Source organism: Mauremys mutica, chromosome 8, assembly GCF_020497125.1.
Source record: "Mauremys mutica isolate MM-2020 ecotype Southern chromosome 8, ASM2049712v1, whole genome shotgun sequence".
NCBI classification, from domain to species: domain Eukaryota; kingdom Metazoa; phylum Chordata; order Testudines; family Geoemydidae; genus Mauremys; species Mauremys mutica.
Genome location: NC_059079.1, coordinates 34,252,826 through 34,279,518, shown reverse-complemented (window position 1 = coordinate 34,279,518; position 26,693 = coordinate 34,252,826). Strand labels below are relative to the sequence as shown.

The 26,693-nt window shown below is 38.3% G+C and overlaps 2 protein-coding genes across 9 annotated transcripts in view; one reads left to right on the top strand and one right to left on the bottom strand.

Annotated features, from left to right (window-relative positions):
• BCAR3 (BCAR3 adaptor protein, NSP family member) overlaps positions 1-8,047 on the top strand; it is a 123,705-nt gene extending 115,658 nt beyond the window's left edge. For 2 of the 5 annotated variants that reach the window (XM_045028862.1, XM_045028863.1), the window contains exons 9-13: positions 1,141-1,256; positions 2,182-2,353; positions 3,660-3,771; positions 5,378-5,590; positions 7,339-8,041. In XM_045028862.1, coding sequence (XP_044884797.1) covers positions 1,141-1,256; positions 2,182-2,353; positions 3,660-3,771; positions 5,378-5,590; positions 7,339-7,517 — 792 coding nt within the window. In that variant the 3' untranslated portion in view covers positions 7,518-8,041. Of the gene's footprint in view, positions 1-1,140; positions 1,257-2,181; positions 2,354-3,659; positions 3,772-5,377; positions 5,591-7,338 lie in introns of all 5 variants that reach the window. The other 3 variants (XM_045028859.1, XM_045028860.1, XM_045028864.1) reach the window with 3 other exon arrangements.
• A 1,754-nt stretch (positions 8,048-9,801) lies between these two features.
• FNBP1L (formin binding protein 1 like) overlaps positions 9,802-26,693 on the bottom strand; it is a 112,295-nt gene continuing 95,403 nt past the window's right edge. For 2 of the 4 annotated variants that reach the window (XM_045027583.1, XM_045027585.1), the window contains 6 exons: positions 25,531-25,734; positions 16,078-16,187; positions 15,131-15,263; positions 14,526-14,620; positions 13,655-13,803; positions 9,802-13,302 (listed from right to left, as the gene is read on the bottom strand). In XM_045027583.1, coding sequence (XP_044883518.1) covers positions 13,124-13,302; positions 13,655-13,803; positions 14,526-14,620; positions 15,131-15,263; positions 16,078-16,187; positions 25,531-25,734 — 870 coding nt within the window. In that variant the 3' untranslated portion in view covers positions 9,802-13,123. Of the gene's footprint in view, positions 13,303-13,654; positions 13,804-14,525; positions 14,621-15,130; positions 15,264-16,077; positions 16,188-19,271; positions 19,287-23,026; positions 23,186-25,530; positions 25,735-26,693 lie in introns of all 4 variants that reach the window. The other 2 variants (XM_045027586.1, XM_045027584.1) reach the window with 2 other exon arrangements.

Here is a 26,693-nt window from a genome sequence, read left to right as displayed (position 1 = left end):
CAATAGCTGTGAGAGGAGAAACTGTCCCATTCATATCAATGGGCTATTAACTCCCAGCCCTAGTGCTCTGGTGGCACACACTAGCTCCACTCAAGTAGGAAACTATGTATGGCAGGAGGAGATGAGCAGTGGGTCTGATCCATTCACCCAAGCAGATTAACCCTGGCCTCTCCATGAGGCCCTGTGCCAACACTACTGTCCCTCTGGGAGGGAATGGGGATTGTCCAGGGGGGCAAAGCCACTGGGAACCCAGTGTCATGGTGTGCCTAGAGCTCCATATTGACTTAATCCAGTCCTGCAGACAGAGATTGGCATTTAGATGCTGTGGTGATAGAAAGGCAGATTACATTAGAAATTTGTCAGCATATGAACATTAAAACAATACTCATTAGATAATATGAACATTATTAAGATTCATACAGATCAATAGTTGTTATAGATGTAGCAAATTGCAAATAATCATCCTGTATTTGAAAGGCAAGGACTAATGCAGTGCGGAGGGAAAATAGAGGGCTTTTTTGTATGAATTATTGTCAAACATGGAGCACTCACGTAGTCCTTTCCAAATTCAGAATGCTTTGTGTACATTAATTCATCCTCACAACAGCCCTGTGGAGTGAAGAAACAGCACTGTTACAGTATTTTACAGATGAGGAAAGTGAGGCAAAGAGGTTAAGTATCTTGGCCACAGCGCATTAGTGTCAGAGCAAAGATCAAGCCACAAGACCACTCTGTGCGTTTGTTGATGTGTGGGGATCTGCTTTTGGAAGAGTGCTTGATCAGATCTGTTGTGGGTTTGGCTCTCTTCTCTGGAAGAAAATCTCCTTATGATGCTGCTTGTTTTCTGTTGTTGTTTTTTAAAAACTAGATCAAAGAATTAGTCCTTATTTCTTGGCCATAATTCTTATGTTTTCATATACTTGACTCACTAAAGGAAAGCATTTCTAAGTTCTGCACAAAACCTCCTTGTGTGTAATGTACTCAGCACGTTTCTGTTTAACGGGATATTTTTAAATGGCTTTATATTAGTGTTCTAGCTGTACAGCAAGTTAGAGTATCACCACGAGTGAATCAAACTCCTCCTTTCCTTAAATAAGTCAACTTCCTGGATCAGTGTGTGAGAACTTTTGCGCTTGACAGGTTGCTAGGATACTAGAGGTCTCTGAAGAGATGAGGAGGAGGATGGGAGTGAGATCAGGTTTGGAGCTCATTACATTGCCCTATGGACACCAACTGCGCTTGGACATAATTGAAAGGTATCCATTCTTGTTACATTGTGCTTCACTCCTGGGACCCTTGGCTAGAGTATCAGTCTGTAGTTGGTATTGGTGTGTCTCATATCTCCAGGTAGAAACACCTTCCTTCCCCAATAAACACTTTACAGTATTCTTGTATACTAGGTTGAAATCCGCTGAGAGGTAATTTATTGGGACATGGAAATATTGTACAGCTTTGTGCTTAGGAGCACTCCCGGAGATCATCAGGCAACTCCATGGAGGGAGTGCTTGGCGGGAAAAACCAGCTAGTAAGGGTCTGATTCTGGTAGGGGAACCTGAGCCCGCCCTCCACTCCAGGTTCCAGCTCTAGGGCCCTCTCTTCAAGGTCTGCCCTGTCCTACTCCTTGCTGGTTTTCCCCTGAGCCTTTCCCAGCTCTCTGGCTCTCCCACTTCCCCGAGTTTACCAGCCCAAACTCCCTCCTCCCAGGGAGTAACTGCAGGCTGCCTATCTCTTTGCCCCAACCACGCCTCCCTTCTCCCAGGCAGTGACTACAAACTACTCCCCTTGCTGCTCTTCGTTCTTGGGCTTAATACAGGCCCCACCTGTTCCCGTCCAGCTGAGCCTCTTCTCATTAATCCCTGGCTCTTCTGCTAGGGCAGCTGAAGTGGCTAATTGGTTTATCTAGCCACCTTATCCCTTCAGGCCCTGTGTGGGGTGGACACCCCATTGCAGATGTGCAGTAACATAAGGGCAGATCTGTTACCCTGAAGCCTCCAATATATAGTCGGTCTATATCATATAAGCGTACTGTTGTCACTGAGCTCCATGTAACAGCAGCATTGTCAGTAGCAAACATTTAACCCTGCCTAGGGACATTAAGGTCTTTTAAGTATTGCCTTTATTTGATCACATCTTATCATTTCACTAGTTTACTCTAGACATCACTGACTTGCTTCTCTCTAGACACAACACCATGGCAATCGGAATAGCTGTGGATATTTTGGGCTGCACAGGAAACGTAGACGAGAGGGCTGCAACGTTAAACAGGATCATCCAGGTAGCAGTGGAATTAAAGGACCCCCTGGGGGATTTGTACGCATTCTCTGCTGTCATGAAAGCACTTGAAATGCCACAGGTAAAATAATGTTCCCTTTATGGTATTCAAAGAGTTTAATTTTCGTTAGTTAATTTTTTTCAACATTTTAAAGCCCTTAGACAAGTGCTTAGAGAGGATAGGAATGGGCATTATAGAATGCCCATCCCCATGTAGACAGACAGATGGTCATAAGAGCTAAGATATGTTTAGCCATTATGAACTTACAAAGGTTTTAATTGTAACAATCTCATTCCCTTCAATGCCAGCATTAGAAGAAAACTTTGCTTTATAGAACAAAGGTCTGTTTAGTTTAGAGCAAAGTGGTTATGATAGCATCAAGACATTTCTTCTGTACTATTAAAAAAAATTTGTTATGAAACAAACAACTATTTTTTGCAGTTACAGAAATTTGCCTCTTTTGAATGCATCTTTATTATGCTATTTGGTGAAAGCTTTTTTTATGATCCTGCAGGGTATAGATGACCTTTTGAGATTAACACTTTGATGAGAGGATGTTGAGCAACCAGCAGTAAAAAAGAGAAATGCTAAATACCAAAAGAATGGATGTTATCTGAATTCAGCTAGTAACATTTATCTAAACAAAATTCTCCACTCACACATGCCAGTTGGGAGACAGTTCTCATATCTAATCTTGAATAACAGCTTTAGAAACACGGAGTACTTAGAATAGCTGGCCTGTAAACAAAGAAATGTGCATTTTTTTGTGTGCAAATGGACATGATACAGCAATTATTTATTTGTCAATCCTGTGAAAAATTTTTTGACGTTTTCCCCCCTGACATTAAAATTAAGTTTAGGGCCCTTTTAAAATCACTCATCAGAGAAACATGCTGTTATTGCATCAGCTGTATGTTTGGCTGAAAGTTTACTACAACACAAGGAAAGTGATACAGTAGTTGCAAGGAGAGATTGCCAGGTGTGGCACCAGGAATGCTGCCTTAATTTTTGAGTGAGAGGAATTTGTTAGCTGTATCTTGGCCTGTGGTGATTTGAAACTTGTCCTAGATGACCATAAAGGGCCACTTCATGGGAACAGAACATTGGGTTGTGGCTTTTTCCCCAAGGAACACACAATTATTTTGCCTAAATACTAGGCTGTTTTATTCAGTGGTATTAAGTTGTATCAAGGTATTATTACTTGTTAATGTCAGGATCCAGTGGAAGAGGCAAATTGTTGCATAAGCTTAAACAAAAGATGGTATCGTATTATTATGATTCAGACCAATCCAAATTAACCCTCTGGTGTCTGCCAGAAGCAGCATAGTTGCTTTACATAAGAATAGTTGCAAAATGAAAATAGGACTCTCTTCGTTGCATTGAACAGATCGCAAGGTTAGAACAAACATGGATCACTTTACGGCGCCACTACACCCAAACTGCCATTACATATGAAAAGCAGTTGAAGCCATTCAGCAAAGCTCTGCATGAAGGAAGAGGTGAGTGTGTAGCATGTGGGATTGCAGCCAGACGTGTGTGACACTGGCCTTCACCACATTTGTTTTCATTAAGGGAACTTCACTAAGTCCTTCACTGCAAATGACAGATTTTCAGTCTAAATTGCCTTTAACTTGCTTCCCCTCTCCATTACTGTAATAATGGACATAGACAGAAATGGAGTCAGTTCAGCATGGTCCTACCCCCACTAGTTTGTGAATGCCTTAAACTCCCACAGCACGGAAGAGGTAGGCTGCATGACTGCCTTAGAAAAGCCTGGTGAGTATAGTAGATCAGTACAGAAGGGACATTTCACTCATTCTGGTGGCTATGTGTCCTCATGCGCTGAAGTGTCACTGCATCATTGTGTGTGACGGAACACAGCACAGCGATGAATAAATCAGAGGAGTCCACATCTGCAAGTAAGTCCATAGCTAGCCAAACAAGAGTGTATGTGTGCAGTGTGTATAACATCCCTTGTGCTCCCAGCATCTCCCCTCCCCACACCCACTATCGAGTGCGAGAAGGGCAGGGGAACTGACAAGGCCCTTCTGCAAATCTGTGAAGAGCCTCCCTTTCCCCTGCAAAGGAGGAAGAGCTGTGGCATGGCAGACTCCTATGAGGGTGCGTCTACACTGCAGTCAGAAGTGAGACTGCAGTCTGTGTGGACACACCCAAGCTAGCTCTACAAGCCCACTGGGGACCCAGGATATATATGAGAGCAGCCAGCCTGTTGTCACCTGCAGCTTCACTGCTATTGCCAGTCAAGGTAGCTAGATCAAAGCTAGCTCAGGTATGTCTATAGGAGCCCTAGTCGCACTTCTGATTGCAATGTAGCCGTACCCGTACTCACTCTGTATCCTGGAGGGGAGAGGTAAGCAGCAGCAGAAACCAATCTTCATGCAGAAGGAAGGAGGCGGATCAGGGTCTCCCACCTGAGCTAATTCTTCTGGCCTGTCAGGCCACAGGGGTGCTGCTGCTTCTACTTGTGGGAAGGCTCAGAGCCCCATAAACTCCTAGCCAGGTGTAGCTGCTGCTGCTCCCACTTCAGTCTCATGCCTGCTGCATCCACATTCCAATAGGAGCAGGAGCTGAATGCCTGGTTTGTAAATCCTGTCTGCATCAGGACTTCGGTGGCTGTGCACATGCTCACAGGCAGTGTACTTTAATGGCATGAACTTAGCCACCTTCAGGATAAGGTGGCAGCTGAGTGGGGTTTTGAAGATCTGAATTTTGAAATTAAGTGCCTGAAGTGGCACTGATGCACAAGTACTCCTCGTTCTTTAAATTCCTCTGTGGATCTAGCCTTCGATCCCTAATACTTCTGCAGGGAACATAGATGGGATGCAAGCTATTGCCCTGCACCAGATGCAGTTTTGCAGCATTACAGTAGATTCTAGATTTATCAGGATATTAAATGGAAGCTGGCGGGCAGGGATGAATAGTGAGGATGCTAATTTGAAGGATTACTAAAGCATATTATGGAAGGGAAAAATACTCAAAACAAATCCTACTTGTAACTGGTTTAGGGAAGAATGTTGTACTATAATTTGCTTTTAAATTAGCAGGATTTAAGATTGTTGAGTGGCTGTGTTGCATCTCTTCCAGAGACCGTCTGTGCTCCACAAAATAACATAACTGTGCCTCTGCTGATGCCCTGGGTTACCTTGATGGAGCGACAGGTTGTCATTTTTGATGGGATGGACCTGTGGGAAAACACCGACCAAAGTTGTGAAATAATGCTCAAGCATTTAGCCACAGCCCGTTTTATAGCACAAAATGCTGACATGTACAGAATGACTGCGGAGAGGCTACTGGAAGGTAGGACCACTGGCAGGAGTAAAATCTTGCTGCGCGTTTCGCCAATACAGTATTTCTCAGAGTGAACAGAATGTGCGAGGTGTGTTGTTAAAGTAATGGAGAGATACTGCATATTCTCCCAAGAGTCCAGGCTCCTATTAGTAACTGAAATAACAGCTTAGAAAATCTGGTACAGGCTTTTTCTACAGCAATTGGCAAATATGAGAAAAGCTAAAAAGTAAATAGGACAAAGGCAAATTTCTGGTCAATCTCCCCCTCTCAACTGGATTAGTCTGAGGGCATGATGCTACAGCTAGTGTGCGACTCTCAGCAGCATGCCCTACAGAAGGAAACATACTGTGTGAAAAGGAGTATTTCCATGTTAAACCTATGGCTCCATGGCTTCTTATTGCCTTTTGTTAGTGTATCAGTCTCTGTATTAGCGATTACATTCTCTCTAAAGAAAATCCTCTAAATTCCTTTTGTGTCTGACTCTCTCTGAACTGAAGTTTGTCACTAGCTCATAACCCATCTTCTGTATGAACTCGTGTTATACAGAACTGTGAATATCTTTGAGGAAGTCTCCACTTAAGTCGACTAGGAATTGCTGCAAGAAATACATTCTTCGCTCCCTCACAAGGCTGAGATTTTCCTAAATCAAAGTCTCTTCCAGGCCACCATAGCAGAATACACTCTATAGGCTGGCTCTAGTTTAAACAGTCATTTTGTATGCTGTATTTACCCAGTTAGCAGCATGGTGATACAATTGCACTATACACTTTTTTGCTAAGTACATTTATCTGTCAAGTCAGAGCTATTGTGACCTTTTAAGTAAATATACACACATTCATCTGCTAAGAAGCTAAGAGGACTCTCGACATATGTTGATAAGGAGCTGAGGACCACTTACAGGCATTCATATAATTTAAGATTGATCAAGGTGGTTCAGTATGTGGTATTCTGCCTTCTGACTCAGGAAGCAAAGACGGGGCATGGTTTTCAGGGATTCTGTACTTCTGGAAGTACCATAAAACTGAGAGCCTTGTCATTAAAGAGCCCATAGAACTTTTCAAAATAAGTATCCATTAACCCCACCAATCTGACTAAATTCCAGCTCAAGTGATTACATTTTGCCTGCAAAAAATTCTGCCTCCACTCGTGTGTTGGCAATAATTATGACCAATATTAACCACACTAAACAGCTGGTGCAGGGAAATTAAAAATATTGATATTATAAAGTTATTGCAGGCAAATATATACTCTGAGAGCTCTGCATTTTTCAGGAGTTGCCATTACACCATCCCGTCTTCATCTAACAGTCTTTATCGATTTTTAAGGCCAGAAGGGACCATATGATCTCCTAGTCTGACCTTTTATGCAATACCACGAGCCAAAGTTTTCCTCGGTTCTCAGTATATCCTGTGCTAATGATCTTTAATTAAACCAGAGTTATCTACATGTCCCCACAGCATGGTCTAGGGAAGTGTTTTTTAGTATTTACCCAGCTTTTTAATATCTCCAAATATTTATTTGAGAGAGAGAGCCAATTGTATAAAAAGAACCCAACATTTTAGCATAGATGTACTTTTGGAAAAGTACAATAAACTTAGAACCTGCCCCCCCCATTGCCAAGTAAAAGCTGATTTGATAGTTAGACAAGGTGGGTGAGGTATTATCTTTTATTAGACCAATTTCAAGAGAGACAAGCTTTTGAGCCACTGAGTTCTCCAGGTCATACACCGTTATGCATTTTCTGTTTTCCTCATTAGGTTTTCAGCCAGATGATGAGATGAGTGAGATCTTCAAGACAGAATTTCAAATGAGATTGTTATGGGGCAGCAAAGGAGCACAAGTTAATCAGAGAGAGCGATACGAGAAATTCAACCAGATTTTAACTGCACTCTCCCGAAAATTAGAACCTCCTCCAGTGAAACACGTAGAGCAATGAAATATCAAATGGACTGGAAAGATATGATTACTTCAAGATTGCCATTTAACATAATTAAAAGAAATTGCCAATTTGTCACTGTACAAGCCTCTAGCATTCACAGGATCTTTAGGACTTGTAAATTGCACAATGCACATTTATGAATTGTTTTAAAACTACTGATATCTAAATGAATTTATTTATTAATATGTAGCCATGTCATTTAAATAATTTCTTGAACAGTCAAATTTAAGATAGTCTGCATAATGTATTCTTGTGATTTACAAAAGTGTCTATTGATGTTGTCTAGTCATTACTATTGGTGTTTTAATATCAGTAATGAAAGTGTACTGTAAAAAAAAAGTATTTTAGAAAATCAGTTGTATGATATTCCTTAAATGAATATGAACCTGTACATAGTTGTGAATTAAAATATCTTTATGTGAAATATTATACAGTGGATCATTGTACACTATAATCACAGGAAATAAGGTGATTTTATACTGTCCCGGGGGATTAGACTCCAGTGGGACTGGTGGGGTAGAAAATTAACTAGTTGATTAGGGTACAGTTTGAAATATTCTTTCACCAATGTACACAAAACCCACGAGCTGATACCACTTTTCTAAATACTAATGCCCTGAGACGTTACTCTGGACTTTTGAATAGTAACTTGTGCATTACAGAGTGTTCAGGGTGGTTGTTCAGGCTCCAATACAAACTATGCCATGTGCATTGGAAATGAATCGGGGTGGGGGGAATGACAAGAACAAATAGCTAAGCAATCAAGATAATTAAAATGTCTTCAACTTCACCATCAGCGAGAGGTTTGCAACTGTATTTCAGGTTTTCTCTAGCAAAAAAGAGGAAACAGAGGTTAGTAAGTAGTAGCTAGATTGCTGTATCAATCTTTGCCATCAGATTACACAGTTCCTCTTAATTCTATACAGCAGTCTAAGGGTGGTGTTGGAAGTTCAAGGAACTAGTTCACGGAGATACGCTCACCTGTAATAAGCCATCAACATTGGATGGTATTTTATGAAATAGTGGAGACTGCAGCCACAGCTGCACTGTGTTGAAAATTTGCTAATGAGTTATCAATGAAAAAAAGTTAAGAAAAACCTTAGAAAGGGCTTCCTCAGAAGCCTCATTTAAGAGTAATATAGATATTGCTTTAAAATATAGCAGAGGTATAATGGTCAAATGAAATCAGCTTCTACAAGAAAAACCATCTCTAGTGCTTTAGGATTATTTCAGGAAGTTCAAATAGACTGACTGACTCACTTTTATCTACTAATTTAATTTACTTTATTTATTTTTCCTAATCTCTTAGGGGGATCCTTATAAAAATCCCAGTCTCAGTGACAAAGTCATGATGCTGATTAAAATCTCTTACACTGAATTAGAAATGTCTCATTGAAGTGTGGAGTTGCTGTTTGGTTATTTCTCAGTTACACAAATCCCCAAATAATTGGGGGTGGGGGAGGACTAAGGAGGAGAAGCAAACTTCCATGTAGTAACCTCAGTTATTAGTCAGTAATCACTCCTGTGCTGCTCCAGGGCCACACTTAAATACCATATAAACAAAGCTCAGTGTAGTTTTGGACCTCACACTCTGAGTCACAGACAGGCCCTCTCCTCCACTGAGACCAGAGACCACTACCTGGCACACTAACTTGCTTTCTGTAGCAAGTGGAGACAGTTAATGACCTTTTGGGCCTATCATTTAAGGAAATGATAATGAATTACTGTAGTGTGAGGGAGGCATTAATATGATTATTGTGGATGGCTAGCTAGAAGAAGTGCACTAATGTCTCAATGAGTGTAACAACTTAAAAATCCCTCCTGGAGATGGGGAGAAGAAACACAGCTCACCTGGCACAGATTTTAATCTGGCCCATCAAATGGCAAACTCGTATTTTAATCTGATGGGAGGGCTTGACATGGGCACATTTAAAAAAAGGTGGAACAAGCTTATGGTCAAGACAGGTTTGATATTGGTACCATAAACTCATCACAAGAAACACTGTGTGTGTGTATATAATATGTAACTTTCATATACAAATTGGTGTGTGTGTGTGTGTATATATATATAGCCTATAAACATGTTTATTGTGGCTATAATTTTATTTCAGCAACTCAGATACAGATTCTGCCACTTTTGTTCCTCTCACTGCAACATAGACCACTCTAAGTAAGTAAGGGTGACAGAATGTGGCCCTCTATTAACGTATCAGTATAAAAAATGTGATAGATGTACAGGGATGATTTTGTAACAGAAGACAAAAAGGAAGCTATCTTGACCATGAAAAGTTTTTATTCCATTAAAATATTCTCAACAGAGAACACTATTTTTAAACAAAGCATTTAACATTTAAGAAATCACATGTGCACAAAGATTAAAAATTACTGGAAAATGTAAGATTAAGACAATTCATGTTCAAAATTTCAGACTGAGTTAGAACTAGCTGTGCAAGTACAAATTTTCCCCCTATATTTAATAACCCTCATACAGGTTGCACTATCCCTCATGAAAATGATTTGCCTCCAATGGAAGCAAATTCTGCTTTTAGAAAAACAAACAGTAGCATGAAAAGAACAGTTAGTTCTTTACCAGGAAGTGTTACCAGTGACCTGTGAGGCTTCTAGCCAAGAAATCAGCTCACATTTCCAAAATAAAAAAGCACTGTTTTTAAAAAAAACTACATTGTGTAGTTTGTCAGTATTGAGTAATGTCACCTTATATAAATAACCCTGTATACAATATCCAAAAATCTAAACGCGTTTAATAGCCCCCAAATGTAATACACTAGGTCAGCTGTGTAATAGTGGTATACATAAAGGAATACACTTCCACACAAGAAATCACTCAGATTTAGTATTACTGGTAGTACAATTTCTAACAACACTGAATTTTCATTTACCAAAACAAACAAATGAAAAAAAGGAATTCAGCACTGCTGTGTCCAAGTATTGCTTCAAACCCTGTGAAAGAGACAATTTTATCTCATTCCCCAAACAGCAAGTGGCTGGGCTTATGAAGCTTTAAATGATACAAATCTCCCTCCCTCTACTCTAGTGTTCACCACTGAATCCGATCAGATTTATTTTATTAATAGAATCACAAATGGGAGAAAAGACACCATAAGCAATAGGGGCACTGCAGCCAGCTATATTTACACGTATAAACATATCCAAATGTCAATTGTTTACAAGTAAAAGTGCACATAGATCATTACAAAGTATCACTCAAATTTCAACTGGTCCATACAATGAAGCATCACCTAAAAACAGACTACCACTGGAGCCTCATAACCCAAAATTAAAAAACAATCAAAGTTTCCATAAAGTTTTTTTTAGATGTCTTTAGTTTCAATGCATAAAATTTATGATGCACCATGTATTATGTTAAGGTAAAGCTCTAGAAAACAAACACCCACCCTGGCTACTTCAGCAGCTGCTACACTTTAGAAAGAGTTACAGGCGGTCATACTGAGCTGAGACAGAAAGCCCTTTGTGGGATACTGTAGTGGCAGGATTGGCAATCAACAGATTTAGGCACTCTAGTTTTAAGGCAGCATTTGAATGGCAAGCAGTTGACTTCTGAAAACAGTCATTTGTCTTGTTGTGGTGAATCTCTTTGTTGTCATGCCAGGTTTTCAGTGCTCACAATAGGTTACTGAAGTGCTGAAGATGAACCACAGTTCTTGGAGAGCCTGTGACTACATCAGGGGCTAGAGCTGAGATATAGTCTTTTCCCCAACTCAACATAAATACATAAAGGTTTACATCAGTTATAATGCCAAGAAAACTGGAATGTAATGATGGTTGCATTGGAATAGTTATAGCAGCAAACATGGACACTGGGATGAAAACTTTAGTGCTGGAAATATTTAAACAAAGTGGTTTTGCTACAAATGCAAAATAAAATAAGAAGCAATGGAGAAAATAAAGTGTTATGTAGCGGTGCCTGACAATTCTAGACATGCAGGAGGAGGTTAGGGCGAGCATGAAGGTGGTACTGGCAGATGTGGACAAATGACATGGTTCTGATTGCCAATTAAAATGGGGTAGGAAAAGACGACAGCTGAGACAGCCAAAATGTAATACAAACTGATGAATAGTTTGTACGTCTTTTAGGAAAATGAGACTGAAGTATTTAAAATCTGGTTGCCTTTCTATTCTGCCATAATGGAGTTCTCTCTTGCTTCAGAAATTTAAGAATTTGTAACAATTCAGAACATATGTATGGAAATGCCAAGAATGTTAGTGAACAAATGTATGTCTGCATGCTTTCATGCAACTTGCTTTTCCCTCTTTTTGCTGGGCCTCCCAGCCTAATGCCCTCCCCCAAAAGCAGCTGCATGTAACCTCCTTCAACATCTCGCCCATTTTCTCAGAAACCCGCTTCAGGAACCTGCAGTCCAAGAGGAAAAAGAAAAGAACAGTTACTGAAAGCCTCTGGAAAACAGAAAAGCCTTCTCAATTCTAATCAGCCATCCTAAATGGCTATAGAATAGCTGTTCTATTTAATCCCTGAACAATTAACCATATCTGATGGCAAGCAAAAGCCCTTTCAAGCTTATTCTCAACATACATTCCAGAACAGCTATATGTCCAGTAATCAAGTAGTGCAATGTACCTTCCTATCCTTTATTATTTAAAATTAGGTTGAGAAAATGGTTGTAGATCTAATGCTTGAATTTTAACCTACAAGTGATGAAATGTAAAGCCTCTAGCTATGGTACAAGATCCTTTACACTGGGAATGTAAAACATTTACTAGGACTCAGAAAAAGAGACAGAGCTTTTCAAGAATGGAAAGGAGAATGGGAATTCAGAAAGACACATTGTATGTTTTACCATATAGTAATGTCAAAAACATTTCCAAGCCAACGTAGTATCAAATAGACAACATTCTAGGTTCATAGCCGCTGGCAGGAGAATAAAAGGGTAGGTCATCATACAGTACTTTATCTTTAATGGACCTTCCTGAGTGGATTATGCTTTTTTTAAACCTTTGAGAATAGGAAAATGTTTTCCTTTTTATGGCGTGAAAGCTGCTAATATATTTACGAAGAAAGGACAATTATGAACACTTTCAGTAACTGAGCTCAGTCAGTTGTAGAGTGATTTATTTATCTATTTATTTTTAGAGTTTTAAGTATATGGTAGCTAAAGTTGTTGATGCAGGAACAATAGAGCCTGAAGAGGTTTTCAGAAATTGCAATTTGGAACAGAGGTTATTTTCAAGTACACTGTTGTACAGACAGAATTTTTAAAAATTACTTTCTGAATCAAGTTAATATTAAAAATGGATTTAAAAATAGTAGTATAAAAACAAGATGACCTGATCAATGGAGCAGATCCAATGATTTATAAAAAAAAGGACCTCAGACAGATAAATGCAGAAATAAGGCAAACATTGCAAAGCAATTTAATTAAATTAAGACATTTTCTTACTTTTAGTACTAAAATCTCTGGGGGAAAAAAAAAGTTTCTAGCCAAGCTCACATGGTGAACAACAGACCACACAAATGCCTTCAGATATCCTAACACTTTCTATGAAATTGTGTGATTCAGTATTTCCCCTATGGAATGTAGAGTAGTAAGCTGCCAGCTTAGTTGTTATATATAGGTTACTGCACCTTTACTGTTTTTCTCTAGAGTTACATCTATGTATGATGTTGGCACATAGCCTTCCTCTCCATTCTGTCTTCGAGCTCTTGTCCATCCATCTCCTTTGTCTTCCTCGATAACGTACAAAACCTCCCCTTCTTTCATTGCCAGAGTGCCTTCATTGTGACCTGGGAAAACAGACAAAAAAAGTCTCACAGCTCAGACACAATTTAAAAGTAAGCTTTATATAAACAGGAAGTACTGATAATCTATGGAAGGGAACATATGGACAAACATAGGCTTGCAGACAAAAATCTGGTCTCATGTTGTAAAGCTGAATATATGCCAGAAGCTGTTTTTCTATTATTTGTGTTACATCAATATAAAAATACTATTCTGCCAATGAGTTAAATTGATCTATGGAATACTTCTCATGACGTTAAATGCAGCTCCTAATATTTTTTTAAAACAAAATAATCCATCAGTTTTTTGTTCTGTTTTTTAAAATCAAATAAGCACAATATACAGAGCTAACCCTACCATCAAAAGGATAAATTGCTTTGCAGTGTCCTATAGCTGGTAAGGGATCATCATCTTCAAATTCATCATCAAATTCATTATGGTGGGCATGCTGTTGTGGTGGACCTCGAACTTCCTGGTTTGCGTCATCTGTGTAGCTTCCCTCTGGGCTATAATGCAATGAGTAGAGTAAGGACTCTGTATATCTCTCAAAAACCACCCACACAACTTTAGAAGTTACATTTCCATATCTAAAAAAATATCTGAACCCTAGTGCACCTCAGAAAAGGCTGTTCAAAGTTGTTCTAGGCTATCAGTGTGAACACATGAGGAAAACAGGTTGGCAATATTTAATTATGGATTAAATATTAATGCATGTTGTTTTCTGAAGGAGCAGAGCTGTTTTTTAAAGGCTTGCACTGAACTCTGCTACTAGAACAGCCCAAATTTAACATTTAACAAGGAAGATACAGCAATGGGGATGATCTGATAGAGGAGCGAAATGGGGAAAAAAATCTACCTGAGATGCTTGGGATGTTATAGAAATCAACAGGGGACATTAATTGAAAGAGTGACCCTTCAGTGATGTCATATACCATTTTCACCTTGAATTATCTAAAACCTGACTAGTCTGTGTATACTAGTCTGTGTTTTAATGGAAAATTATTTTACTGAAGTGGCAAGAATGAAAAGAAGTAAAACCTAGAACCTTATGGCCAAAAGAGGCCATATGAAGGACATACATAGTGCATCTGGGAATGTGGGAGAAGGAGAGGTGGGTATCACCCACACTTAGATGCCAGATGGACATGGTGGGAGTAGCTGTGAAAAATAAAAAAATCTACTGAGAATTCCAGTAAAGCTTCAACATAGGTATTGTTAAAATAGTGACCTCTCTCTTCCCTGTGTTACAAGGTGGTTGATGTCACTGCTGTGCCTTCTGTCTCCTCTTGCTGCTACTTTACCTTCAACTTCAGAGAGCCAGGCCTTATGGGGAAAAAAAAGTCAGAAAACATCTGGGGTCAATATTACCAGAGAAGTCTCAACCAGCAAATGTTATATATCACCAAATGTACTATTTCAAATACACTTAACCGTGTACAATTTAGGTGCCAATATACATCCAGATATCTGCTAAACACCAAATCATCATGCAAAGTTTCCTATTTACTTGGCTTGATGCACAAAGCTATCATCTCAGTTTCATACTCAGCAGTGGTGTTGAGAAAATGGTAAAAACTGACATGTTGAACCATTTAACATGAATCACTTAAAAATAAATTTGTAGAAAATAATTTACATTACATTACTCAGTGCATATCATCTCAGTCTACCTAAATCAACATACTAGGGGGAAGGATGCTCCATGGAAAACTGAATCAGGCTAACTTCTTCAAACAGAGAAATTTTCTAGTTCCTATGTTTGTGACTTACAGGGAACACCAGCATATTCCTATTTCAATACACTTGCCAAGGAATAATTTAATAGCTTTTAACCTCATTCTTGTGTATTTCCATTCGAAGACGATCCATGTTGCCCATAGTTTCAGCTAATTTTGGCTGCAAACTGCCTGGATCCCCCATCTGTGGATTCTTCTCATAAACGTCTTTCATTTTGATGAGTGCATCCCTGTAGTGAGGTATATGAATGCCCAGGAATTATTCTAAGTGGCAATTACATTACAAGATGTTTTGTCTTTAACAGTCCAATAAATACTAAAACAATGTTTGTACAGCACCTAGCACAATGGGTTCGTGGTCCATCATTAGGGCTTCTAGGTTCTACAGTAATACAAATAATAACAACCACCATCGTAGACACAAAGAGGATGAATATAAAAATTCTCTCTTTCCTGCCCCAAGAGAAGCTACTGTCTCCCTCCCCAGTCCTGTCCCCTCCACTCTCTCAATAAAATAAGGCCCTCATTTCCTTAGCCTCTCCCCAAGGGCAAAGCTCAGTATCCTGTCTTCCCTCCCACTGTGCTTATCATCCCCCCCCCCACTCCCTCTGCAAAGACATACATAGTTCAAATACTGGGTCTTTCCACCCATCTTTAATCTCATTATAATTCACCTCTGATGCCTGGGTCCTGGCATATGGTCATTTCTTAACAATTAATGCCCATGTTTTCTAATGTATCTACTAGTTTTAGATGCCCAGCTTGACAGACCTAAGGTCTGATTTTTAGAGTTGTTGAGCATTTACAACTCTAGATACAGTATTTGTAATGTATAATATAAAAACGGATAATCGGTTGCTAAAACAACAAAGTTGATAACGATGGAGCACATATACTTTAAAGGTGGACAGACCAACAATTGACATACTACTAAGAGCAGTTTAACTTTTGAAAACTCTGGCTTATAAAAAGAAACCTAGAGAGAAATGGTCATAAAGATAAGGGTGACCAAAAAATGGACTAAGCTGTGAAGGACACACTTACTTTTGGTCTGTTTCTTTCTGTAGTTCTCTGTTGAGTTCATCGATTCTCTGCTGCAGTTTCTTACGTCTTTGTTCTGGCGGCAGATGACTGAAATCTTCTAGTGCGGGACCCTGCAACAAAGATAAATACTATTAAACACTGGAAAATTCTGTCTATAGTTATTTCTGCTGACAATCCACACACAATTTTCTCTGACATGAGGTAGCGAGATGAACCTTCTTAGCAACTATGCTATACACACGGCAATATCAAGCATACACCTAATCCGATTACGTATGATCTTAGTGTCATAGCCCTTGTTCTTCACTATGTGCTCTCCCTACTGTTTTGTTCTGTCACATCATGTGACAAGTTTGATTATAGGCATTTAAAAAGACATGATCTCTCTCTCAACATATACCCTGAAGTGCCCAGAGCACTTTTGGGCACTGTCAAAAAAAAAAAAATCAAACAAGAAGTCTTAATAAAATCGTTATTGGATACATGAGTGATACATGAATGGGGAATAAACTGACGGAGGGCTTGGCTACACTTACAAATTTGCAGCGCTGCAGCAGGGTGTGAAAACACACCCTCTGCAGCGCTGCAAATTGCGGCGCTACAAAGCGCCAGTGTAGTCAAAGCCCCAGCGCTGGGAGCCGCGCTCCCAGCGCTGTCCGTTATTCCCCACAGGGAAGTGGAGTACGGACAGCGCTGGGAGAGTTTTCTCCCAGCGCTGGCGCTTTGATTACACTTAGCGCTTCAAAGCACGTGGCCCATCAGGAAATCCGCTGGCGGGCTGGGACAGTTTGTTTACTTGCAGCGTCTGCAGATTCGGCCGATCGCAGCTCCCACTGGCCACAGTTTGCCGTTCCAGGCTAATGGGGGCTGCAGGAAGCAGTGCGGGCCAAGGGATGTGTTGGCCGCTGCTTCCTGCAGCCCCCATTGGCCTGGAATGGTGAACCGCAGCCAGTGGGAGCTGCAATCAGCCAAACCTGCAGACGCTGCAGGTAAACAAACTGTCCCAGCCCGCCAGCGGATTTCCCTAACGGGCCGCGTGCCAAAGGTTGCCGATCCCTGGTATAGACCATGCAAATTAATTTGCCAATGGCAGATCTGGTAAACATGCAAGTCAGCAAAATTTGCAACCCTAAGTACTTTTAATGTACAGTAATGCCAGTTCAAAGTATTCTTCATAATATTACAACAATCACTTAATGAACAGGAGCAATACTAGAATCAAACCAAAAAACATTTTTTCATATTGTCTAAATTCTATCAACTTTGGTGAACTACACCCCATCATCAGTATTTCCACAATTGTTTAAATATATATTTCTGTAAAGTAACGTTTAGTTGCTGTAAGTTGCTTTGCAGATACAACCACGCCTACAGCCTAATACCTGTTCCACTGAAGTCAACAGAAATGCTAATAGTTTCTTCAATAGCTGGGTTAGGTCCATAATAAATAATTTATGAATCTATAAACAATTACACAGGAAAGCTGAACCATAGGTCCTCCTAGTTCAGCCCTTGCAATCAAAGCCAATTTAGTAAGTTGACAGACAGCATGAAATACTGTACCAAATTATAATTACAACTGAAATCCAGAAAGCAATAGGTGTATATGGTTTGCAATCTGCCTAGAGTGTCTGTTTTCCACTTTACTGCCAAAAGAAAAGAATACAATTGTGGTATTCATCCCAAATCCCTTACTTATATATTTCCCTTGAAGAATTTGGTCAATAATGCCTGAAAGCATACTTGAGAAGAAATAGTAACTATGGTTAGTAAATCGTATCTCAATCATGAATTTTTACATAAAATAATGTAATCTTTAAGTCCTGCTTTATTTACTATCAACATGAGCTAAGTGAGAGTGAAATGGAGTTTATACAACAGATGCACTAGTAACATCAAAACTGGATTACAGAAACTACCCTGAATCAAAGCTACAGAAGCATTGTCAACTTTTTCATTCTATTCCCCAAAATAGTATGGATTATGGGCACTATGAGTTCCTTCACCTCAGTATATTGCAGGAATAAGCCCCTATATGTCCTCTCAAGTGTGCTTGGGTATTTATACATATGAATTTTAAGAGGTTGTTGCCAAAAGCCCACACCTCAGCGACAGATATGCATGAGAGAGAGAGAGAGAGAGAGAGAATGTGTGTTCAGGGAGAGGAGAAAAAAAAGTTCAAGCCTTAGAGTTAATAATACCAATTGATAAAAATGCTGCATTCTTCATGTGCTAGTTATTTAGAGGGTTGTTTGTTTTAAACACTGAAAAAGAATCTGGCATTAAAGACAATCTGAAAAGGGGAGAATTTAACAAGCAGTGCTTTTCTCCCAACTGTCAGGATTTTGAGTTAAATGGGCATTCATTGACCCAACACCAGCCCACACCAAGTTTTAAACAATGTGTCTAAAAATTTCTTCCCTTCTCAACTGCATGGTTTTCAGTCCCTTGTCACTTGTGATATCATTATTCCATTACTACTTCGGTCATTCAGTACAAGCAGGAAAATCACGATCCGATATTTCTAATGTAAAAAACACAGCCACCACCATATTGCTTTCTTAACGTATCCTAAAGAAAGAAGAAAGGACAAACTTTCCTCCTGCCTCTCTCACCCACCCCTGGCCGCCTTTTTACATCAGTGGTACCTTATAGTACAATTAGAAGAACAGGACTCTTATTGTGAATATCATTTATTCACTCCAGGAAACTAAATGCCGATAGGTGTGTGTTGGAATTTTTCATCCAAATTGAGAGCTTGGCAGTACAAGTGGAAAGAGGTGTACTTTTCCTTCAACCACTAAAAATTAAGTTCAAAAGACCTTTTATTATTCTTATTATGTTTCCCTTTTTATACAACTTGCACAATCTTTTCATATAACTATTCGGCAAAGTTTTAACAGCTTTTCTATCAATCCCTGGTAAACCATGAAATATATTTTCATTATGACCAACACATGAAATCTGTCCACCTTCACTCTAAGTCATAGATAAGTTGCATCCAGATCACAGGTCCAATTAGCTCACACTGAACATGGATGATTAAAACGAAAGGCCATGTATGCAAGGTGAAAAATCTGAAAATGTATTTCAGCCCCTGATTCAAAGCAATTATGATATGGAAACAATTTCAAAAGATTACTTTCATGCTATTTTATCAGAAGTACAGCAGACAGATCAGCACACAGGCTTACCATCTTCACCGACCACTGAACAGTTCATTTGAAAACAGAAAGAAACGGGAAATTATTCACATGCAATCATCATTTAGGAAGTGAAGGTTTATTCCTAAAAATATATCTTTAAAATATTTAAAGTAAAATTTTACAAACTCAAAATTAAATGATGCACTTCACTATCAGCACAAAAACAGCAAAATACAAGTCTGAAGTGCACTTATGCTGAGAGAATTATTGGCAATTAAAGCTTACACTGAATGATAATGGGTAGTTTGCCTTGTGGAATTACAATGCATGGCTTCATTTAACAACTTATTTATTTTAGTATTAAATAATATATATTTAGAGAAAAACAAAATATAAAGCAAACACTGCACAAAGCCGAAGAATTTGCTGATGATGGGCTGGTCTACCATATACAAAAATTTGGTAAATCATGACTAGGAATACACTGCATCACTTCAAAATTGTTAATATCCCAACAGAACAAAAATAAAGAGGTTTCCTGTGGAAGGCGCAAAATCTCTTCTCTGCCATTTCAAGCTTAAAAGTTTAATTTTACATTTTAAACTGTTCAATTGATCATTGCGCTATACTCAAAAATATTAAAATCTATAGACAAACTGGTGAGAATAAACAAGACTTTCTCCTGGGACAAAGCAATACCTTATGACAGACAAGATTGGTACAGCTCCAACAAGTTGCCATATCCCAGGGACGTGCCATACACTCCAGAGTGATCCTACCAAATTTGTTAAGCTTCTCAAGCAGAGCACCATGAAGGGGTTAGAAAGGACCCTTTCATCAATGTATCAATGATTCATATTCACCACATCAGTTGTGACCAAATGGGATTACTGTCTGACTGCTGACGAGTGGCATACATGAAAGGTTAGAGGTCTCATTTAAGCAACTTTCTAACAAGTTTCTACCTAAAAATCCATCTTTATTAAAAACACCCTGGCTAGCAAGCTCAGTAAATTCTAATAATGTGATGGGGACACAGACTGAACTACTCTGCTTTCTAGAGGTAATCTCCCCAGACATGCACTGAGGAGAACTGGCAGAGAAGCATGGGTGAGGCTTACAGTTCCATTGCTTATGATAGATCTGTTTTAAGGCTGGGATTTCCATTCAAACTGATATCAAGCCGGAACATTTCACAGCATTAAACTCTTTGACAATTACAAATTGGAAGTAGAATAAATAATAATGCATTTTAACAAATAAGTGACAAAAACTACCCATTATCTGATGTGTCTGGTTTGCAGAATCACTTTCCCTTGATTTATAGCATGGAATGACATTTGGGTTTCTCCTTCACATTAAATAAACAACATAGCTGCATTTCTGCTCATTTCAGAGGGGCAATGGTAACAGTGAACAAAGAAAACCCCTACAGTTTTAATTTGTTTTCTGTTATACACAGTTGCTGATGGGGAGTCTTGATGATGCACGAAGCACAGAGTAATGAGAGCAGTTTCCTGTTTATGGCCTTGTTCAAATATTCCTTGAGCGAAATCCTGGCCAGGGCAGGTAAACAAAATATCCAACATACTCAGCTTCTCTGCATATTATTTGGCAATTTACTGGTGAATTTAAATTAAAAAACAAAGCAAATTAAAATGCCATTTGATAGCAGAGAATGTCAATCCCATTGAGAAAATGTTTTACAGCAATAAAAGAGTGGAAATCACTGTTGTGTGTATGTTAAATAGTGACAATGTACAATATCTGAAATATTTTTATATATTTTGATGGAAAATGTATACAATATTAAATTGCCATATGACAGGAATTTTTTTTACAACTATGGTAAATTGTTCAGCTTGCAAAAGGATGCATCAGTTCCCTTGACATTTGTTAAAGTAGTATTTTAAAGTGCTTGCATGATATTGCAAAATTTAAAAAAATGAAACTAACAATTATATTTGCTGCCCTGAAGGTTTACAAGAGAGAATAATGTTTGGTATTGTGGGACTTCCACTGAGCTGAGCTCAGATCTGTAGACGCTTGAATGATCCTTATAAATTTTAATTAATGCCATATTTGACCACATTCGCTAACCTTTCTGTTTTGCATTGTGATCAGTGCATTTTAAAATAAAAAACTTCATTTAAGATGCACTTCATTTTCTGTTCATACAGTAAAACTGCCCCTAGATGATTTTTACATGTAATAAAATAGCCTACTTGGTGGGAGGGATAGCTCAGTGGTTTGAGCATTGGCCTGCTAAACCCAGGGTTGTGAGTTCAATCCTGGAAGGGGCCACTTAGGGATCTGGGGCAAAAATCAGTACTTGGTCCTGCTAGTGAAGGCAGGGGGCTGGACTCGATGACCTTTCAAGGTCCCTTCCAGTTCTAGGAGAGAGGTATATCTCCAATTATTATTACGGTATTAAATTAAAACTCCTATCAGGCCTTGCTTCCTGAGTAAGTAGCAGGCATGTTCAGTAATCAGGAGAAAGCGGAAAAGATTAGTGTTATTTCAACAACCTCCCATACCTCATTAATGAACAGCATTGAAGGAGTTTCCTTATACTCTCCTGACCAAAGCAAGTTTTGATCAATTAACACAGAAGGAGAGGAAGGGGAAATCTGTCCTTCATAAAGATCTTAGATGTCCACAAGGGTCTTCTGCAACCTACGCTCCTGTATATAAGGGTTGGTATACAGAGTAACTGGAGGGCTTGGAGTTACCAGGCACTAGATAAGGTAAATTAAAGAATGTAAATTTAAAATAATCTGAAATATAATCAACTGACAGCCAGGGCTCCTCTAATCATTAACTGGAATGTCATATGACGTTGGACTTTGATCTCCACTCTAGAGCAACAGAATCCGCCATGGTTGTATACAGTATGAAACAAAGGGTTTATTTCATTTTCAATATCAGAAAAAGAATTATATAAATCCAACCATATATATCTAAATTTCTGATTATGGAGATCAACAAATGCTATACATTTTACATAAACAAGGCAGACTGTTTCACTGACTTAATGGGATACTGCCAGTTCATTTTTCACTAGTACAATATATGTTTCTAGGAAACCGTTTCAACTTTTCAATTTTTTTGTCAACAGAACAAATTCCATTTGCTGAATATGCTATTATAAATTAGTAAATGCATTCCCCTAATAAATCTCAGAAAGTGACATTTAGTAGTAATTTATAATTGATGCAAGGTATTTTACAAAAAATAAAAACCTTTAGGAAGTAAAAGCAATTTAACTATCTATGTACATTACATTAAAAAAATTATAATCCATTATAAGAAATGAATGATGGTTTAATGTGTTAAAAACTGCACACTATCACATTTAAACTATAATGAGAGATGGGTTTTCCCCTTTTAATTCAGTTTCTCAGAAATCAACTTCTACTATTTTAGTAAGACATCAGCAAATAAGACATGTCAATTTCTTTAGTGATGACTATACACCCAATGATAAATTACTGCAAAAATGCATTACATGATGGAGGTAAGACATTTGTGAATGTGCACAACAACAAAAAAGATTTCAAACACATACTCAGCACCCTCTTTATAACACTTTCCTTTTGGAGTCAAACATTTTTAATGTTATAAATTTTTTTTAAAATGAAGGTAACTATTATGTAATAGAGAGCAAAGTACCTTAAAAGTGACCTTTATCAGAGTGTTATACCAGAGCGAGCCTTATAATGAGGGTGGAGGGTATCAGAAAAGCCACACCACAAACACACTTCATAGCCCATCATGCATTTTCAACTGGTTATCAAACTTACCCCTCTTTTGAGGCTTCTGAAAGAAGGAATTCTGGGCTTCCCTGTTTTTATGTCACTCATGCAATAATGCACTGGTTCAATGGAGAATATGGGATACTGGGACCCATTAGGAGTAGTGGATGTGTATAAACTAGTAGGGGTAAGGGGTGGGGACTGTGGCTAATATGGAAATAAAGAAAGGAATAAATAAGCCAAATGTTCAAAGTAATTTTAAAATGAAAATTCTGTTTTTCAGTAACAAAATCTCCATCCAACACAAAAACGGTTCATAGCATGTTTTACTAGAAGATTTACCACCATAACCGTATCAACTTTAAAACAGTTTGCAGAGCAAAGATAGTCATTTTTCTAAACTGTTTTATTCAGAATTAGTCTTTTGAGTTAAAGTTAGTGCAGATAAAGAATACAAGTTTAAGAATGCTTTCCACTCAATTTCCGAGATCCTAGCAATACCCAAGTACCTGAGATAGTCTCCTTCCTTTATACTTCCCAATAGCATCTTCGGTATTCCCTACCCTTGTTACTATCCTTCTGGACTCCTGCTCTTCCTCACCCTGCACTGCTCCTCCTTCTCTGTAAGGTTTTTTCCATTATATATGAGAGGCTAAACCCAGAATTACAATTATGATGTCCCTAAACAGGCCAGTCACAGAAAGACAAATTTGTAATCCCAGCTGTGGGGAACTACTGAAGTAGGTAAGGTAGATTCACTGTCTTTGGACTTTAACATTAGGTGTATGGCTTTCCTCACCATTACAGCTTCTTTAATGTCCTCACTCTTCCTCCACTTTTGTTTTAAATCACCCACCTGTAACCTTATCTCCTCCTCCCTACTCCTTTTCCAATATGCTTTTCCCTCACCTGCTATACACCTCTCCTCCATCTTCTATAGTTCTTTCCTCTTTCAAAAAACTACCATCTCAGCTGAACTTACCATCTACAAAGAGATCAAGTGTCTTGAAATGCAAATTAAGACCCACCAGATTCACAGATACATCAAGTCACAAAGGCTACCCTGAACATCCAGCTAGTTTGTCAACCAGAATTTTTTAAAATCAATTTAAAAAAATCCAGTTTCTGTTATAAATTGTTTAAATAATACTCTGATTTTTAAAAAAATACTTAATAAAAAAAGTATGCTCCCTTGTTACTCTTTTTCCCCCGCAGAAAGTTAGAAACACTGACATAAGCTTCCATTCTGCAATGCACGTAACCATTATATATGACTAACTTGACACATGATTTGGTCCACTCTGTTCAGCAGCACTACTCAATGGGTAAGTATTTGCAGAATTGTAGCATGACTCTACAAAGGAAACAGTGACAATATACAAAGTGCTATCAAATGTACAAAGTAAAACTGGGGAAGAAAGAATTTTTTTTTCCTGATACCTTCTTTCAACTACAGTCATCTTAGGTGTTAATTATAACTAAAGTAAAAGAACAAAAAGACAGGTTCTCAGCAGGTGTAAATCAGCACAGCTTCATTACTTCAACGGAACTAGCCAATTTACACCAGATGAAGCCCTGGCTAAAATTTTCAGGCAGAAGTATGATTTTCAAATTGATGGTGTCCTTTAATTTAAATTCAGTCCTAATCTCTTGTGTAGCCCTCTAGACAAATACTAGTAAAATATGTTAGCATGATAAAGTGATATATTACAGTTAATAATTACAGTGGATGAAAAGTAAATAACCCAGGTTTTCATTGCTACCATACAGGAGCAATTAGAAAATGTGCTATGAGGAGGATGCAGGAATTAGATATTCTCTCTCTCCCTTTAGAGAAGACTTGTATATCTGGAATATTATCTGCAAAAACATAAATCCCAACTGGAAAGAAGTCTGGAGAGTAGTTCTTTCATCATAATAAAGCTTTTCTGTTTCACTAAGTTGCTACTGACTAGCAGCATTGAGAGTCCTCATTAAAATTTCTGGGAATAATTAAATGATTTGTTTATACGCTCTAATATGGAACAAGTAAAAAGGATCTAAAATATATGTAATTTAATCTTTGTATGTTCAATTACTTATTTAAATAGCCAACATCAGTATTAGTGGCCCCTTTTGTTGGTCCATGAAGGCATCTTTCGTAGAAAGTATCAGTTAAACCTACATGCACAGAAGTAAGAGAGGAGTAACATCTCTGTTCTAACATTTTTATCAAAAGTAGCTTTATAACTATTAATTCTTTTATTTGTTTAGTCTTAAGATTTCCCTTTGGCACCTGTCCATATGAAACTCTGAAAAATTATGTTTTACTATATGACCAAATATTTCATGTTTTCAAACAGAAAGCATGTTTATGAAAATATTATCACAAACTTTCAAAACCAGCAACAAATAGTAGAATCCATTTGGTACCTCTACCTGCAAAGTAAAGGAGAAAGCATGTAATTTAATTTTCTTTTGAGAGTCACCTTTAGAAGAAGTAATTCCTTCTACCACAAACTACAAATCCTGAGCACATTTTTATTTGGGAATAGTAACTTCACAATTCTTACCTTTGGCTTCTTTCCAAAAAGCCACAGCTTGCCCTTAGCCTTGCCCACAGTGGTTTTTGGATCGATCTTCATTCCTTCCTGCTTTGGTGTACTGATGGTTCCATCAGAGACAGTCCTGTAAATATGCTGACTATAATCTTCAAATGGGAAGTCTCCAGGAGGTTCAAACCCAGACTTGAAGGAGTCTATCACTATTTGAGAATCCTGTATGTAAGCAACATTAGTGAGCTTTAAAAAAAATCTGCACTGGCTATGCTATAAACATACTCACCCAAGACAACAGAAGCAATATGGACTGCATAAAAGATAATTCCAGACACGAATATTCTTTCCAAATGAATAATTACACTTACAGATACAGTTTTCCTGGTAGCACTTTTACTATCATGTAAACCAGAGGTTTTCAACCTGTGCTTCGCAGCCCCCCTGGGAGTGCACAGACTATGTCAAAGATTTCCAAAGGGATCCACACCTCCATTCAAAAAATTTTTAGGGGTCTACAAATGAAAAAAGGTTGAAAACCACTGATCTAATCTATTCAGAGGAATAGTCTAGTGGCTAAGCCGTGGGACCAGGAAGCATGAAATCCAAAGTTTATAGGATCAGTTCTGACACTGACTCCCTCTATAGCCTTGGGTATGTCAATAAATCCCTCAGACTCAAATCTTCCATCTGTAAAATAACACTTAGATACTGTAACACACAGGAGTTTTAAATATTAATATTATAGATTAAACCCAATTAAAAAAAAATTGCATCTGCCTTCATTCCGCAGTAATAATTAATTTTTATACATCCTATTTCAGACATATTAGTGAGCTTTCATATATATACTATTTTCTGTAATTGTTTTAATTACACATGAAAAATACTTTCCCAATATAATTCCTTTTATAAAATGTTTTGGTTTTATATATTACTAACATAAGGTCCAGTGCAGCTACCACTGAAGTCAATGACAAAACTCCCATTTCAGTGAGTAGGATCAATCCCATAATACAGTATCTTAGATATATAGAGAGTGATCATGTAATTTAAAGACTGTCATAATGCTATGCACTACAGGGTCAATTAAGGTTGCACAAGCAGACAATTCTGGAATTTTCCAATTTGTGAGTACTGGACTTTACAACCATTCCAGTCTTTACACTTAGTTCTTTGCG